Here is a 17,879-nt window from a genome sequence, read left to right as displayed (position 1 = left end):
GCAATTTTCAGCATTTTGTGGGTTATTTCTGTTAGAAAGAAAAAATGATGATGATGGAGCTGAGGGTTTTCTTTCTGACGCAATCCTGCTTACCTCTCAAAAATATGTAGTCATCTATTTCCCTCAAAAGTGGAAATCAAAGTCTCAGAAGACAATGTGTGCTCAATTTCTGCAGTCAATGGTTAACCAAAAGCCTTTTCTTCCTCTTGGCTAGATTTCTACTGCTTTATCTCCATTTTTTTTCTCAACTTTGCATATCATCTTCTGACTTGTAATTCTTCCAAAACTCCAGTTGCCTCTTTTCTCCCCATTCATGATGCTTAACTACCATTTTATCTCTTATTGTGAATGATTTAATATTCTCTCATTCCCTCCATTTTATTTCTTACTTAGAATTTCTTCCCATTTTATGTATTCTTGTCAGTGTCACTGAAACAGTGGTGAGCTCCAGATATGAGCATTGGTTCTACAAGGGCTGCTCTGAAATATCTCCCATTTTATTATGCTGGCCCATGACTTCAGAAGGAGATGTTGGCTGTATGGCAGTAGAAATTGAACCTTCCAGCCAATATTTCAATACATTTTGTTGCCATGTGACAGATGGCAGCAGAGGAGCAGTCTGACCAAATGGCATCTGACATGGAAATTCGTATGAAGCAAAGTTGTATGAAGTATGAAGCACTGAGTTTCTCCATCTGGGAAAATTGGCATCCACTGACATTCATTGATTCTTGCTGAATATTTATGGATACCAAACAGTGGATGTGAGTGGTACATTTCAGTGATGCCACCATCAGAGCAGCTGTGAATCAACTCCAGCAGAATTAATGACAGCAGATCTACATGGACTAATTCAATGCTAGTGCTCCTGAAGTCCTAGTTTTTCAAAATTATCTATATTTGCTTTAGTCATATCAGTGTTTCACTTGTTTTGATAAACTAAGATATTTGAAACGTTAATATGATATTTATATGAATTTTTATTTCTCTAGGTGGTTGGTAGTGAGGTACCTGCTGCAAGAAAAATAATTTTTTTAACAGAAGAAACTGTTTTTCAAATAGTAATAAAACATAATAAAAAACAATTTGGCCAGAGAAACAAGTAGCTGCAGAGCACAGGTTATTCATCAAAATGAAGTGCCATGAGTGATCTTACAACAGGCTGCACATATTCACAAACATTTCACTTGCCTGACTGGTCTGTAGATTTCCTTAACACCAATGAACTGGAGTTGCTCCATGATGTCGGGAATACTTGCACAACGGGTGAGGTTGATTCGCGGGTAATAGAGCAGATACGACAGGCACATTTCATTCCTGGTGCTCAGACCACCCTGAAAATGGGATTTTTCTTTTAATCAAGATAGCATTGGAACGCCACAGATAGGAACGTTGGTTAGTATTTATATGCTAATGAAATGTGTAGCAGGAGGCCCAAATCAAAAGGTTTACTTTGCATGTTGGTGATCAGGTAAAAATAAATTATTATATAACGAATTACAAAATACACTGCAAGCTCAAGCAACAACTCCTAAGCTGAAGAGATGTCAGGAAGAACAACGGTCAACAAAACAAGCCCCTGTTATGTTCAAGTCTGATCTGAGAAGTTCAGGTTTACTTTTGGCTGTCTTGAATGTACTTATATCTACCATGATTCAGAACAGGTGTAGGAAAAATCTCATAGGATAATTAGTCTTCTTATTAAGAAATTGCAGTAAAATGGAGGCTGGGATGGAATATGTTTCTATATGGGCTATATGGACTTAAGAACAAAGGAGCACTAACTGTAAAAGAATAAGTAAGATTTTTAGCTCTCAAAAGAAACATGCTCTGAAATAGTCTTCCACCGAGAATCTAATTTAAAATTAACATAGGTAAGTATGGACAAGTTTATGACTTTTATGTGTCCCTAAATCCTGTGGAAACACTTCCATAAATCTCACAGAACCACAAGTGATAGAAACATAGGACATAAAATTCAAGAACTGAGGAGCAAGAACTAGTGCAGTCACCACACAGGATAACAGGACAAACTGGACTTTACCCTGAAATATGACAGGATTGGATAATTAAAATCCAACCACTTGCCTCCCACTAATAAACATTAGTAAAAAATAGAAAGTAGCAGAGTTTATTCAGTCTAAGGATAAAAGGTTTGACAATCTCTTAGTTTGCTTCTTTTTGTCATATTCTGCTTTACTGAATTTTTAAAAACTTCACGCCAGGCATCATAAAATTCTCTTTTCCTATGAGTATTCCAATCAGTGCTCTTTCAGAAATATTTATTTCACTGCCCTGCTACATGCTATTACATGTATCAGTTTGTGAGGTGTCATAGCAACTAAAATCACAGCATTCAGCTATCTTTCTCATCTCAAAAGTAAGCTAAGAGCTCAAACCACAGATTTACTAATGTGTTTACTTCTATATTAATAATATAATAATAATGTAATAATAATAATCTTTACTAAAAGATTTACTTCTATATGAAGAGTGCTTTAACATGGAAGCACATCAGTGTGCTTCATCACTCAGATTGTCTGAGTGTGTTTAATTGTTTCTATGCTGGTATGTCACTCAAATAAGATACAGCTAGCACAACAAAAACTAAAATGGCTTGATTCTTGCTATTTTGCTTTTCTTCATACATCTCCTGCATATGCCCACAGCAAAGCCATGATTCAGCAAGAGCTATCCCTGTGCTCTCTGAGTGTCACAACAAGGTCTTCCTTACTGAACAGGTCTCAAGTCCTGGAGATCTGGACCCAGGCCATTCTGAGGATGAGGGATCAGCCCAGCACAGGATGGATGCCTGCAGCTGTGCCCATCCCGTACATGTCATGGGTCTGGCAACACTCCCTGGTTTCACCCTCTCCTCCTGCCCTGCACAGGAACAGCAGCTGCCAGGAAGCCCCTTTGCAGCCCCTTGCCATCATGCTCAAAGTAGCAGTTCAAGCACTTTGCTGCTGCGTGAGAAAGGTAAAACAATGATGAGCCACCTTATCCCAGTCATGCCTCAGTCTTACCTGAGGTACAAAAGCAAGTGGTCTGATCTTCGTCATGGCATAAGTGAGAATAAACTCATAATTACAACTTCAGTGAAAAACAGGTAGCAAGTTCATAAACATAATTCATTAGAATATGCAGAATTTACATGTTAATGCATGGTACGAAGAAAGCACTCATTTTTCAGTATCTGTTATGAAATGGCTTGCTTATTTTTATAAACTAGTCATATTAATGCATTATGCAAGAGATAAGGCTTTAATCATAACAGTCTTTATGACTTTAAAACCTAAGAAATGAAATGTGATTGTGTAATTAGGTACACACATAAATTACCAAGTAATCTTACAGTTTTTAATTGCATCTTATGAATAAGATTTTCTTACCCATGTCATGCGTATTCGGTCCATAGTGCTGTAGTGACATTCTGTGATTAAGTTATCCCCCTGAAACAGAAGATTTAAGAAATTTAAGTTTCTGAAGTTTATCAATGCTAACTTCAAGTAACTACAGATGATTGCAAAAACTTGAGAAAAAAGGATCGGAGCAGTGGATACAAGCTCTTAAAAGAGCAAAGAATTAGGCAATTATTCCATGCCAAAATTTGGCACTTAACATTCATATTAGCCCAGAGCCTCAAAGGATCTCCCATGGATTTAAACAGAGCCTTCTTAAGAGGGTGATCAGTTTTTTCATATAGCAGTGGAAGTGCACAGTTAAAAGCCTATTTTCAGGAAAACTATATAAGTAGACAATGCATACACGATTCTTTCTCCAAAACTCTTCCAGTGCTACTTTGCATATCTTTTCCCAGGCTAATTTATCCTGCCAACTTCTATAGAATTACTTGACAAATCAGGAAAATAAGGTTTTCCACATCACAATAACAGCTATTTATCTGCCAAGTCTGCGAGTAGAGGAGTGGCAGGCAAAGACTTAGCTGCATTGACAGATATGTATGGGAAGGGCTGAACGCTTACCTTCTCAACTATGCGCAATTAACTTTTTGCTGTCTCGACAGTGTTTTTAAATAAAAAGGCAATACCTTTGTTCCCTGTACCTAATCAAACACACGTCTCAAAATCACTATGATGATCAACAGAAACAAAAATACTGAAGAATACAGAACATACTTCAAAAATCTGACATGTTGGGGCAACTTCATGTCACAAGGATGCCAGAGGCTTACTTGCTCTGGTTTCTTTCTGTTTGTTATCGTCTTCCCTTATCACCCATTGTATCAGTCTTCCTGGAAGAAATCAGATTACTCCCTAAAGGCTGAGAATTTCTCCTTCCCTTTGGGCTATACTCCTGCCAGGTCACTGCTAGCACTAACTGTAGTCTGGGCTATCAGAAGAAGGTATGTCAACCTTGCATTGGGCAAATGAAGCCTGAGCATTCTGAGGGAGCGTGAACAGGCAAAGCATCACTCTCATCATGGAGAGAAGCCAACTGGCATCAGTGAGGACTCTGGCTCTCCTGGTTGAAGCTGCATCATACTCCCTAGAAGTTTTCCACTTGCAAGACTAGAGCTTTTGGTTCTAAATTCAGAAGATGGTACTAGTACACAAAGAAAAACAAATCATCTGGACTCCACAGCTGAAAGAAAAGATATCAGGAGAGAATAACAAGAACTTCTATGATTTTTTTTCTTATATTATTATTAGCATTATTGATTAGTCTAGGTTAGAATTACACCAGAATGGTATATGAAGAATAATATTGGTATTTTTTGCATAAGATGAAAACAATTGAAAGGCATGGAAAAGGCTCACTTCAGAGAAAGAATTCTAGCTTCTACTTGAGCTGTCTGTTAAGTTGATAATACTATCAAATACCTCATCTAGTCTTTTTGCTGTCTACTCCCTTTTGTTCTTGAATTTTAAGAGGCCTTTCTCTGTAATCTGCATGGATTTTCCTGAAAGTATTATGGTCTTTGTAAACCTGTCATCTTCTGCCAGCCCTCTTCCTAAACTCTTCAACATTTCTTTCCTGGAGGAGGTAACATCAGTTTGTCTTTGAAGTCCTCATGGAGTACAAGCAGTTGGACTTCAAAGAATAGATGCTGTACCTGAGCATCCAGACATTAAATTCTAAAGTTAACATTTTAGCTTTTTGCCTTTCAGGGACAAATGTCAGAGTATCCCACAGTGTGGGAAAAGAGGCTGAAAAAAAGCCTAGAAGATCAAACCATGGGGATCCTGACTACACTTGAAGTTCAGTCATTCCAATGGCCTTTACTGCTCCAGTTATAAATAAAATGCAGTTGTTTGACACTTTGCATCCAACCAATTTCATGAAGTAATGGGCTTATTCATGTGCACCAGAACAAACACATCTCCACCTGCTCTGCTAGTTGGAACTGGAGTATCCAGCCCTTTGTAGTAATAAGCTTTCTCTCCTCAGGCCACAGCTTCAAAAATAGGTGCCTACTCGAACTAAAAAGAGATGAATTAATAATTTTTAAGTTAGTTACTCACTCAAAAAATAGAGATTGTTTTCATGAAATACCTGGGGATAACTACTGGTTTAATTTAAAGCTTTGTAATATAAATATATAATTGGGACTTTTAAAAAAGTATATTACAATATCATGAAAACAGCAGATAGAATTGCATGATTTCTTCTTCCCCAAAATTTTGTTTACTCAGTGAAATCTCATGTGGAACACAAGCTTAGAATTTTATTCCTAACAATAAATTAAAATGTGAAACAAAGAGAAAACTTGGCTGATTCGTAAACACGCTTGCAAGGGTGAATACTTGCTGTGCACAAATATTTGTGATGTGCTACTTAGTTCCAAGGGCTCATTAAAGCCCCATGGTTTTCATCCTTCATCTGGTTGGATGCACAACAAAGGCACAACCAGCACACCTGTGATTTTATTTTCTGCTTTGTTTAAGCACTTGTAATAGCAAAGCTCAAATCAAGCAATTGTGGACAACAAACACATCCAATGAATGAAACAATGGTCCAGGTCAGTTCTGTAATGAACCAGGTGGATACTCATGAGACACAACAGCTTTAATGCATTCATCTATTCGCAGTAACTGGAAAAAGGACCAAAACATCAAAGGAATTCTGTAGCAAAATTAATCCTAAGTGTGAGTAAATGTTAGGCAAGCGATCTCTTAAACCATTTCAGGAAAAGAATTAAGAGTGCCATACCGGCATGATGATTCTTTCTTCTTCCAGATACTGAAACTCTTGGAAGTTGAAGTCAAACTCATCATCATAAGCAAGCAGCTTCTGCTCCTCACCATTGCGGAAGTGACGCATCCTGATGGCTCTGCCAGCAAGGTGGGCGTGAAGGAGGACCGCAAACACATGAATCCCACTAGGCCTCTCAGCACCTAGAGCCTGCCATGGGGAAATCAAGACCATCAGTATACCTAGAGGTAAAGTAGTGTAATGCAGAATGAAGATATATTCATTCATGCGCTTCATGTTTTACAGCAAAATGCAGCCTGGAGCAAAATTAAATCAGAATGGGAAATAATGGTTTAATATGCAAAAACATTGATTTTGTCCTGGGGATTTTTTTAAAATTTTATTTTAACAGAAACATGTTTTCACTCCTAATGCATGCAGCTTTTATAAAAATCAACTGGATTGCCAATAATTCTCAGTATATTAAGACTTTTAAGTGTATTAAATCAAAACCTACACATTATTTTAGTGTTCTTGGCAAATGCTACTGAGTATGGATGTCTATTACTATATACATATATGCAGCTGTGAATGAACACTGTGCATTATGAATGAACCCCTTATATTAAGAGGTTACAATTACAATATGCCTTACTTCCCATCTTCAAGCCAATGGGTAGTAAAATACTGTAGGTTTACATCTGAAACTTTGTTGGTCTAAGTACACTTTTCAGACTTTCACTTTGCTATTAGGAGCCTTTTGCACACATGTATATCTTAATTACTCTCTCTCAACAGTCCTCCTAGGTTAATGATTTCAGGCTACCAACAGCTTTGCCATTGAAAGCAATGTATGTTTATATACTGAACACAGAATTAAATTATCACAAGCACTGCATCATCCAACATTACTCAGATCAGTAAGCAATACTGAGCATCCCAAACACCTAGATTAAAGACTCGAAATTCTGGAGGGCAGCATGTAGCAGATGCCTTGACCCAGTTCTTTAACCAGCAACTATCAATCTTTCCAAGGAGATAAAGAGGCTGTCCTAAACTAATTCAAAGCATGAAAGCCACTGGTTTCAGACAGGACACATACCTCTTCTAGACATTCCAACGTGCAGTGACCCTCTGACACAAATTCAGGCATGCCCGGTGGGATATTGTGGAAGAGGCTGACCCAAAGACCAGCTTCAATAACACCAGCATCGTATTTCCTTAAGACTGGAGTATAAAATAGCCTCAGACCAGAGTTATCTATCAAGCCTGCAACAAAATAACACAGTCAGCCATGGCAGTAAATCAGTATTTAAAAAAAAATAAAAATCCAATCATTTCACATTTTTCGAGGCTTGTCCTATGTTTTTTCTTTTACAATAAAATTAAAGAATCAACCTCAATAACCTGAAAATGAATCAAACCATATGTGGGAAGCAGTAAACAGGGGTAGCCCACAAGGGGGTTGTTAAAGATGGTATGTTGATATCTGCGGTGTTCAGACAGGAATGAAAAATGTGTGTTGCTTGGAGCCCTCATGATCCTTCTTTTAGCTTACCCAGCATGGATATCGGAGAAAATAAAGTAGATTACAGCACAAGAAACAATACAAGGAAATGATAAAACCTCAGAAGCTGCCAAGTATGGTTTTAAAATGAAACATTTAAAGCGGAGCTTAAAGGTGTTGTATTTTTTTTCCTTGAAATATTTGACTCATGTTACCTTCTCCCTGTGAATTTATCTATTCCTTCACCTTAAGCCCCAGCAATAATAATATTTTTTCCTTTGTTCTGGATTGCCTGTCACATCACAGCATACCTCAGAAGACCAAACACATCCTTTTTGCAATCTTCCCAATTAAGAGATCATCAACTAAAGATATGAGAAAAAGCTTCTTAAATCACAAATTTAAATATAATACTACCATGCTGAATAAAGAAGGCAAGGGAACTGCACTGGAATTTAATCCTCCCCTCAAGGATTTCTCTTGAATACAAGAGTAGTTTAAAGAGCAAAGGCCTGCTGTAAGAAGGTTGAGCTTTAAGAGTGAGAATAGTATGAATCTACTTCATTCATCTAGAAGTTTGGCCATACTCATTTGTTTGTGTATCTACTCAGAATTTATGTTGTCTCCATCCACTAAGGTATTATAATTATTTATCTTGCCTTAGCTATTTTTACGAGGCAAGATATAAGCAGAAACAAAGACAGCTTTGTGTTGCACAAGCCCTAAATTCTGAGTTATCTTATCTGTTACCTTCCTGTTTGCTGCACTTTTTCAAATCTCAGCTTTGAAATCAAAAATGTAAAAACGTTGCCAAGTATCTCAGAGAAGGTAAGAGGCTTCCTCTATTAGTCTTTTTAAAAAAGTAACAGACATAGCAACGGTTGAAACCAAATTTTACATCAGTAGGAATTCAGGACAATTTTAGACAAATGAGAGAGGGATACAGGAGGTGCTAAGTTACCCAGCCACTGTAACACCTGAGACAGTGTAGTTCATAAAAATTAAGGAACAAATGCTATGAGCTATGCACAACCACTTAGGAGTGGTAGGGAACTATGAGACCATCTGTAATATACAAATCATATATTTCACTTAATATACGCTGTCTCAGATCTCAAGGTTAATTCATTTTGGGATCTGTATTCATTCTCTTTCTGAAGCTATTTGTAATCTCATCAAGTTGATTTTTCCTTCGTGGTACTCCCCCCTTAAGCCTCCTGCTATCTAAATACCAGAAATTTTTATGATATCTAAGAGTTTTTGATAAACAGACTCAAAAAAAGTCATCTTTCAAATTAAAAGTGGGTGTTGCTGAAAAAGAAGCATTCAGAATCCGCCAAGCTAGAACCAGTTCATACATTTTTGAGCTTGACCAGGAGCCAGCACTGATTATGAATCTGAGTCACTTAGGCAAATATTGCTCCACATGCAGAGGTGAAGCTGCTGGCTTAACCACAAGATCCAAACTGGGAAAACACAGACCCTGAAACGGGAAAACAACAGTGAAGGTAACCTGGTGGCAGGAGGGTAGAAGGACTCAGGAATCCCACCCACGCCCAAGCAGCAAGAGCACTTGCATTCTTCCTCTCCTGGAACAATCTTATACTGTGTGTTTTGCCAGGGAGAAGAGAAACAACCCGGATTGCACACACCTTGCTTTGCCAATGATCTCCGAATTTTCCCAGATCTTCAGTGAGACACTGTGTTCACTTGGGACTGTCTCAACATGGCAAAGCTGCACCCATTGCTTACAAGGGAAACAAAACTCCTGATTCCCAGATTCTATACGTGTCACTTAAGCTAAGACAAAATCATACAGCACAATTGATTAAAATAAAAAAGTGAATTTAGAACACAGTCCAATTTGAAAAGAGGTTTTCTGCACATTATGTGTTGAGCTTTCAGGTAATATTTGATGGGAAATCATGTTCTACCAAGGATAGAGTCATAGAATCATTTGAGTTAGAAGGAATCTTTAAAGACCATCCAGTCCAACTCCCCTGTTGATCTGGCTATAGGCATCCCCTGTAGGCAATGAACAGGGATGCCTACAGCCAGATCAGGTTGCTCAGAGCCCCTTCCAGCCTGATCCTGAGTGTCTCCTGGGACAGGGATGCAAAATACTTACTGCATCACATAAGAATATGCATGTTGAAGGATCAAAGTCTGTCATTAAATAAAACAATTTTAAGAAAGTTCTTCTCAGACATTATAAAGAGGGGGAATAGCAGTAAGATGGAATGCCCCAGCCAACACAGAAGATTTTATTTAAATGCATGGGGCTGTAAAGAACCAGTACACTGTGCAATGGATTTTACCTAGTTCATTTATTCCAGTAATCAGAGTATCCTTAGGCATAGAAACTCAACAAATTTTTGTATAAAAACAGAAAACATTACTGAACTTTTCAGAAGTCAGCTTTGAAGTATTCTAGATTTACAGAGTGTCTCAGTTTCACGAAGGAAAAACAAGACTTCCTTTGGTTTCTCCTAGATATAAATACATATAAAGAGAAGCTGATAATTTAAGATAAACTGTTTTTACATAATGAATGGCCGACAATCTGAATTTTTATTTTACTTTCAGAAATTGCCCACAGTTGAGGAAGATATATTAAAAAATACTTCAAAGCTTATAAAAAGCTTGTTCTCTGTGATGCTATCTTGCAGTCTGGTTGATGTGCTGCTGTCTCTCAGTCTGATTGGATTTCCGAGCAAAAGCAAAGAATACAGAGAGAGATAACACAAAGAATGTCTTGATCAAAGGTGTATTATTCACCTGGTCCACAATTCTTTGTATCTGAATCCCTCACTTTCTTCAGGCTATGTTTCTTAGTGCAGTGGGGAAAACACTGGGAGTCAGAAAACATCAAGAAGGGGAAAACGAGCCCCAGCTTTGCATCTGTTCTATTTGCAGTATGATGCAATGAGTACATTTTCCAGTATTGCTTATTTTACAGAACATGAGGGTACAAACCTTCAGTGTATGTCGGATTGTCGTAATGCACCTCCATAAGAACAAACTGAGGGTCAGCTGCTGTGCCAATGGATAATCCAACATGGGGAGGGTAGGTGAAGCCCTGGAATCAACACATGCACACTGAGAAAAGGAACTTTTCCCATGTTTAAGAGTTCATTTTTTATATATGAATACAATTACTGCTTTGCAATGATACAATCATGTAAATGATATAATTTATGAATGCCATTTATTTTAAAACTTTCTGAATGTGACATTGTAGCATAATATATTTATTAATAGTGCATGCACTAAGTAACTAGGCCAGTATAAATTAATAGCTTTTGTGCTTGTTAGAAGGTAAAGCCCTGAGCAACCTGGTCTGACCTCATGACTGACCCTGCTTCGAGTAGTAGGCTGGACTAGAGGCTTCCCAAAGTCCGTTTCAACCTGCATTATCTTATGATCTTGTGATTATTTATTCTTTCCTTATTGCTTGAGTGAAAAATGGAAATGCCATTTGAGATGTATAAACAGTGCATCATTAAGCATTTAGTCCGACAATAAAATCCTTATGAAAAAGTGAGTCTATGTTTTAAATGCTCCTAGTTTACAAAAGCAGTAATTTGCAGGGAATACAGTGGTCATTCATAATTAGATTATTTTTCCTGTACAAATCAATGCATTTTAAGCAAAATGATAACAATCCTCCCAAAAAGGATGAAGTTATGAACAAAGGAGTTTAGTTAAAGGGGGATAACTGGGAGATTTATTTCAGAAGCTCATGCCTGATTCAAAGCAAAACACCAGTATCTTATAGGTGAACTTATTGACCGTACTCACTTTATGAAGAATGAATCTGCCCCATTTTATGTTACACAGATAGTATTTTAATATGCAATTTGAGATCCTAACTTTCTGATTCTTGATGGACATTCATGAATTAATCTTAATATATAGTTATAAATATTATGATCTTCATGCTACATAAGCATAAACTGAAGCACTGAGTACTCCAGTAAACTCTAGTGTAACCCAGATCTTCCAGATTGCTCTCTGTGGATCTTTAACAAGAGGAGCATCCTTGGAAAAGCCTCCATAACAGTAGTCAAATGATAAGTTATTTATATAAATTTTTTATTTCACTTAGATTAAGAAAGTTGAAAGTAGTAGGTCAGAGCATAGCTGATGGCAAAAATGCACAAAGTATACATCGGAGATAATGCTCATAGTGGCTTAAGCTTCTTTCAGTTTATACACGTCGCAGCTCCAGCTTTCTCACATTGCAGCACGCAGAAACAGTTTCTGGACTGCAGGCTGGCAAGTGAATACTGCAGAAACTGTCATCTCCTCAGTCCTTCTCTTTGCCCTCTCAAGTCTGAGCTTGCAAACAGTGAAGCAAGGGGGTAAAGAAAGGTTGGGATGCTTCATATGGCAGTAATGCTGTCTTATGTCAGCTGAAAGCATTAACAGCAGTTTAAATTAGCATGTGAAATAAGCTGAAATCAGAGTCTGGGTTAACATGGATGGCATCTACTATGTTTTCAGTAGATACATCTCACTGCCACAATCAAAGCACTCCTTGCGCTGGCTCTGCAGCAATACACAATCACTTTAACACTGAAATGATGACTTTTAGGTCTGGGAAGGAAATTTCAGAATATTATGTCCCAGTTGGGCAGTACTACAATTAAGGTGCTGTTGGGGTGCAAAATGAAATAGACCTATGTCTAGCAAAGCCTTTGATGCAGTCATCTATGGACAGTGCTTTTAATTCTGCCATTCTCCACAGATAACAGATATATATTTTCATTGATGAAAGCAGTGCACTCCTTTGTTATATAGGACAAGATGATACGCTGACAGACTTCGATGCTCCCAGTCATCTTTCTTGACTTAAAACATAGATTTGGTCTACGTGTTTTTCATCAATTTAAGCTTGTCACTCAAGAAGTTCATTGTATCTAGCACTTAGAAAGCCAACAAGAAGTAGAGCACTTGGAGGTGAAGCATTTAGAGATTGACTGTATAACCTTAAAAAAAGACAGACAAAGAAATCACTAATGTACTAGAAGGAAGTTTCATTATGATACGCATCCTCCTATTGCCCACTTCATGCAGCACAGTAGATAGCTATTTGTCCTACCTCTCCTCCAATGGCCCACGCAAAAATGACCGTCTCACATGTGAAAAAGGAGTCCGGCATGTTGGGGTGGTAACACTCATGCCCGTAGTCCAGTACGGTGTCATTCAAGTTGCTGCTGCACTGATAGAGCAAGATATGGTGCACCAGGTTCTCATGGCCCTTCTGAATCAATGGCTCAACCTGTCAAAAGTAGAACGAAAAAGAAAGTATATCTCAGATATGATTGTTTCAATACAGGTGTACAGATAGAACTGCAAAGTACATTGTGCACTTATATTGAAAGAGAAGCCTCAAAGTTAGATTGTTGCTTACATTGAGATGCTACTTCAGCACTCTCCAACTTAAAGCATTGAAAACATCTTCATTTAAGTGCATCAACATGGAACAGAAAGAAAAACCTGTGTCCTGACTAAAGCTATGTTGCCATCTGTTTTTTCTCTCTTCTCCCACCCCACCTTATACTGTCCCTTGTCTTTCTCCCTGTCCAGCCCCATTTAGGCACTTTCCAGCATGCCTGGGATATAAACTAGCTGAATGTCTGCTCAGCTAAACCAGGTCGGTATCAGAACTGCACAGAGCTTTTCAGCCCCATCTCTGCCTCTTTTGCACTACTTTGAACTAAAGTTGCCTTTTAATTCTGTACACCTAGGGGGAGCCTGGAGGTATAACCCCACATTCCTCAGCAGCTCAAAATGGACTTTCAAATTTTTTAGACATCTATGAAAATTTAGAATTTATAATCTGCTCAGTTGTAAAGACTTTATTAAGACACTCCTCAGAGGCTGGATGCTCCACTCTGCTTGTGGCAGTGAGGAGCTGGAAGGTTCTTGAGTGTGCAGGGGTGCCCCCAGTATAATGTGGCCACTGAACTTTAGGGTAGTCCAAAATTTCATTCTGATATAACAGTGCTTGCTCTCTCTTTGGATGGATGATGTTAAATCATCTCTGTCAGTAATGACACCGCTGAGGCAATCATGAATACTTCTGAAAAAAGTTACTTTATTTTTCAGAAAGATAACATTCCACAAAACATCAGCATATAGAAAACTGTATTGAAATGAAAGGAGTTTTTTCCCTTATTTTACTTTCAAAGACTGCATCCCAATCTGTCATAGCTACTTTCAAGTTGAGTAAACTGAACATTCTCTGTAAATATTTTCACAAGAAATCTAAAGCTTAGCAATGAAACATTGAAGATGCAGGTACCTGTGCAGTATTGCATTTTAATACTGTTAGGAAAGCAAAGACATTTTAAGCAGAGGGGAAAACAAACAAACAAAAAATCAAAACCAAAACCCACACATATATAAATCCTAAAATTGCACCTATTTATTTTGAACACAAATCCCAGGTACAAGACCAGGGTAAGAGTTTCTTACCTTATTAAAACATTTTCAGCACAATATTGTCACAGAAATTTATATTCTTCAAACCACTAAAGCAATTACAGAAGAGGAAGGACAGGCAGAAGTGCATATCCAGACCAACTTTGTTGATATAAATCCACAAAGTACCATTGTAGTCATGCACTTGGGGAGTCCAGCTGCTCCTGAGTATGTGTATGTCTTCCAAGAAGTGCACAACCCCAAACCACCCACCTCACTGTGCTCAGAAGTCAATGGAAGGGTGCCAACTTCCACTGACACACCAAAGTTTTGTTCTAATGGCAAAATCAAAATGTTTCACAAGAAATCTTCTGTACTGTTTTCAGTAATCCCTATTTTAGTTTGCATTACCATTCTCACGAATTACTTTTCCATGAGATTAAAAGTATTTTTGAAAAGGCGTTAAGAGTCAGTTTTCCCAACAGGTATAAGAATTAATACTCAACTACGTGAGGCTGACTGACAGAGATTCAGGTGTCCATTGCAGACTGATGTTGCTTCTTTCCTCTGCTTTTTTGTATACATGTGCATTCATCCAAACACTGAAGAATCATATCATGGCACCTTATACATTAAACAGCAGCATATATCACAGGAATTCAGAATTTCCACATAATGTATGGATTAGTCAGGGAGTTTATTATGGGAATGCTATCTCTGTATCTACCAAGAAAAAAAGAATATTTTTGTCCAAACACTTGATAGCTCTGCATGCTGCTACAAGATCTCAGCACCTGCTGTGCTTACAGTCGCTGCTTCAAAACCAACTTCCTCTCAGAACAATGGGACATCATCAAAATTAGAAACTCACATCCTGTCATTGATTTCTTAGTGTCAGATACCTAAATAAAAACAGCACATCAGAGGACAGTTTTGTCCAGCTTTCTTTAGTAAAGAAAAAAAAAAAACAAACAAAAAAACAATCCCTGAGCATCTTTCCAGTGTATCTTGTAGGACATCTCATAGTCTTCAGATGCACCAAGAAACAACAAAAAGCAGCAGTGAAGTTAGACATTTCATACGTTTTTATTATAACTTGGTTAGAGAAGTACCAGCTTCTCTCTTTCCTTTTCAACAAATAGAGAGAGAGAAAAAAAAAAAAAAATAGAAACTACTAGGAATGTGTCAGAAACCTTATAAAAATTGTAGGAAAATCTTATCCATAGAAACTGCTCGCTTATCACCTCCCTGAAGTTCACAAGCATTGTTTCTGACTGAAATGATATCTGAAAGATGAGCAAGCCCTGCTGTTGTGCTAAGTTCCCTTTCTCTGACCCAGTGAATAGATAGCTATAGTTAATTAGTGGAATAACTTCAACAGAAAATAATATTTAAAACATTTATCTTACCCCCTATTCTAGTGACTGGAGCAGGGATTTAAACATGCCACTTCTACTTACTCAGCCATTTCTCACTGTAGCTTATAGTTTGAGAAGGTTCTTTAAATTGCCACCCTCTTTCTCTCTCTCTTTCCACAAGATCATCTGTACAGCTTAGTTTGCTCCAAGCAGAAAAGAAATTCCCGAATCTCACTTTTTTTTCAATAAATAGAATTCTTGTTTTCTGGCCTGCCTTACAAATAATGATGAACAACGACAGAGTTCCTCAGACATGAAGCCAAATCTAACAAACCGCTAATGCATTTCAAGGTACACATAAGTAGTCCCAGATTTAAAATCAGCTGCTAGAGTATGTATCTACAATTAAATATCTAGATCAGGGTGGCTTTGTTTCCAGAGTACTTGCAGCCCCAATGAAAGACAACACAATTAGTTGGACTCATCTCTACAAGATTATTACTGATACAAACAGCTCTATATCAGTCTCAAACAGACATTCATTTATAAAATGTGTACTGTTTTATGCACACATTCAAAGTTTCCATCTATTTGAATTTTTTTAAGCATAAAGTTTTTTGGGGTTTGGTAGTATTTTATCCCCAAACCACAGAATTGAAAACTAAGCTAAGGATTACTTTTGCAGATCTCCAGACACAACAATGATGACCCCATGCTGTAAGTCATTATAACTGCCTTGTACCCTTGTCTTGGGAAATAATGCTACTTTTATAATATTCATGGAAAGACAGTAACTTACTATGGCAAATTAGGGCAGAGAGAGAAATACAGAAAAAAAATGTGATAAAAGTTGGCCTATTATATAGTAGTCAATAAACTCTACAGATTTAAGGAGTTCATTTTTATTGATATCTTGTTTATACATAGGCTTGTTTACTTTGTACCTGCAGTGTAAGGGGACCCTCAAATGACACTTTCATCCATCAATACCTGAGCAAATCAGAACGTTGTAGTGAAAATGGAAGTCAGCCCTTCATTTTCAACTCCTGTTAGCCAAGGCAGTGAGGAAAAATATCTCAAAAGACTTAAAGAGAATATGCACATAATTATCTAAAACATCAGTTTTTCCATTTTACTCCATTCTTTGATGTTGATCTGTGGTGCCTTAATTGTAGCTGCAATGCAAGGAAGAACCAGCTGTCAGGGTTCATCTCTTTGCCATGCCATAAATAAGCCTGCAGAGATTGTGCACTACTGCCAAGGCACCTCAGTGACTTCTCCACCTGCAGGCAAAGTGCATTTTCTGCTTGACATTTCATAACTGCCATGGGCTCAGTGAACAAAAGCCCTGTGTCCACCAATTGCTGAAAGCATTTGGAACTGTGAAAAATAAGTGGATACCCAAAAATCACCCTCCCCTGCTTTTCATGAAACCTGCAAAAAGAAGCTGCTCTTTTATTATTCATGACAATTTACTTTTTAGATCTTTTCTACCTTTTTTGAAAGCTTGGATGAAACATCTTTCTAACTGAGTACACTGACATACATGAACAAACCTGACTCTCTCTGACAGAGGTAAAAAAACAATAGATGTGCTATACTCACCCACCACATCAAATCAGGGTCGCAAAGAATGAGATATCATGCAAAATAAAGACAGTGCTTTTTACAACCAAAATTATGGGTTAAGGTTATGGAGTTTGAGTAGTATGACCGATGGGGCAAGTCGAGAGCTCCTTGTGTAATTACTGTATCCCTCAGCTCTTCCCAAAATACTGACTTTCAAAATACAAAATAACAAATTTTCAATTTATTATCAAGTTAAATTAGTTAAGACTTATGTTTCCCACTGTTCACTTAACAGAAACCGTATTATAGTCGATATGTCTACAACACATGAACAAAGAATGCCTGCAATACTCAACTTCAACTTTTAATTCCTCTCTTCTGTTCTCTCTTATCCTTTTACTTATTATACAAGTTGAACATACAACATGTCTCTGTTTCTTTAAAAAAAGAAAAAAAAAAAAGCAGCCAAAAATTCTAACAGAGGCTTGCATCTCAAGCTGCTGATAAACAGGGTCAAGATTCTAATGTAAGACACATTGAAGAGGATGAAAATGCAAACAGCATTTCTAAGAGCATAATCTAAGTTAGATTTCCTGCAAAGAAAAAATATCTCCAGAAAGCTGGAAGTCTTTTTGCTTATTCTCTTCTTTTTCCCTTTTTTTATTTGCTTTGCTTTCTTTGATGTTACAGCTGTGGTTTGTTCTTCGTGCCTGTTTGTGTGAATGATGAGTCAGTAAACTATCTCCAAAATCTCTCCATAGTGTCCACTTTACAAATACAGTTCACTGAACTTAAAAAAACAAAATGCTGAATTTATTTTTGTATATGAAAAATGGCAAAAGGTTTTTGGTCTTGTTCCA

At 37.5% G+C, this 17,879-nt stretch overlaps 1 protein-coding gene across 1 annotated transcript in view; it reads right to left on the bottom strand.

Moving 5' to 3' along the window:
• Window positions 1-17,879, bottom strand: part of MOXD1 (monooxygenase DBH like 1) — a 50,830-nt gene that overhangs the window by 5,935 nt on the left and 27,016 nt on the right. Inside the window, exons 5-10 of the mRNA XM_031610586.2 lie at window positions 12,768-12,947; window positions 10,640-10,742; window positions 7,259-7,425; window positions 6,175-6,366; window positions 3,393-3,452; window positions 1,192-1,334 (exon numbers count right to left, since the gene is read on the bottom strand). Of these exons, the coding sequence (XP_031466446.2) occupies window positions 1,192-1,334; window positions 3,393-3,452; window positions 6,175-6,366; window positions 7,259-7,425; window positions 10,640-10,742; window positions 12,768-12,947 (845 nt within the window). The remainder of the gene's footprint in view (window positions 1-1,191; window positions 1,335-3,392; window positions 3,453-6,174; window positions 6,367-7,258; window positions 7,426-10,639; window positions 10,743-12,767; window positions 12,948-17,879) is intronic.

The sequence above is a fragment of the Phasianus colchicus genome, chromosome 2 (assembly GCF_987193195.1).
Source record: "Phasianus colchicus chromosome 2, bPhaCol1.hap1.1, whole genome shotgun sequence".
NCBI classification, from domain to species: domain Eukaryota; kingdom Metazoa; phylum Chordata; class Aves; order Galliformes; family Phasianidae; genus Phasianus; species Phasianus colchicus.
Note: the sequence above shows the minus strand (reverse complement) of the source record. Positions and strands in the feature narration are given on the sequence as shown.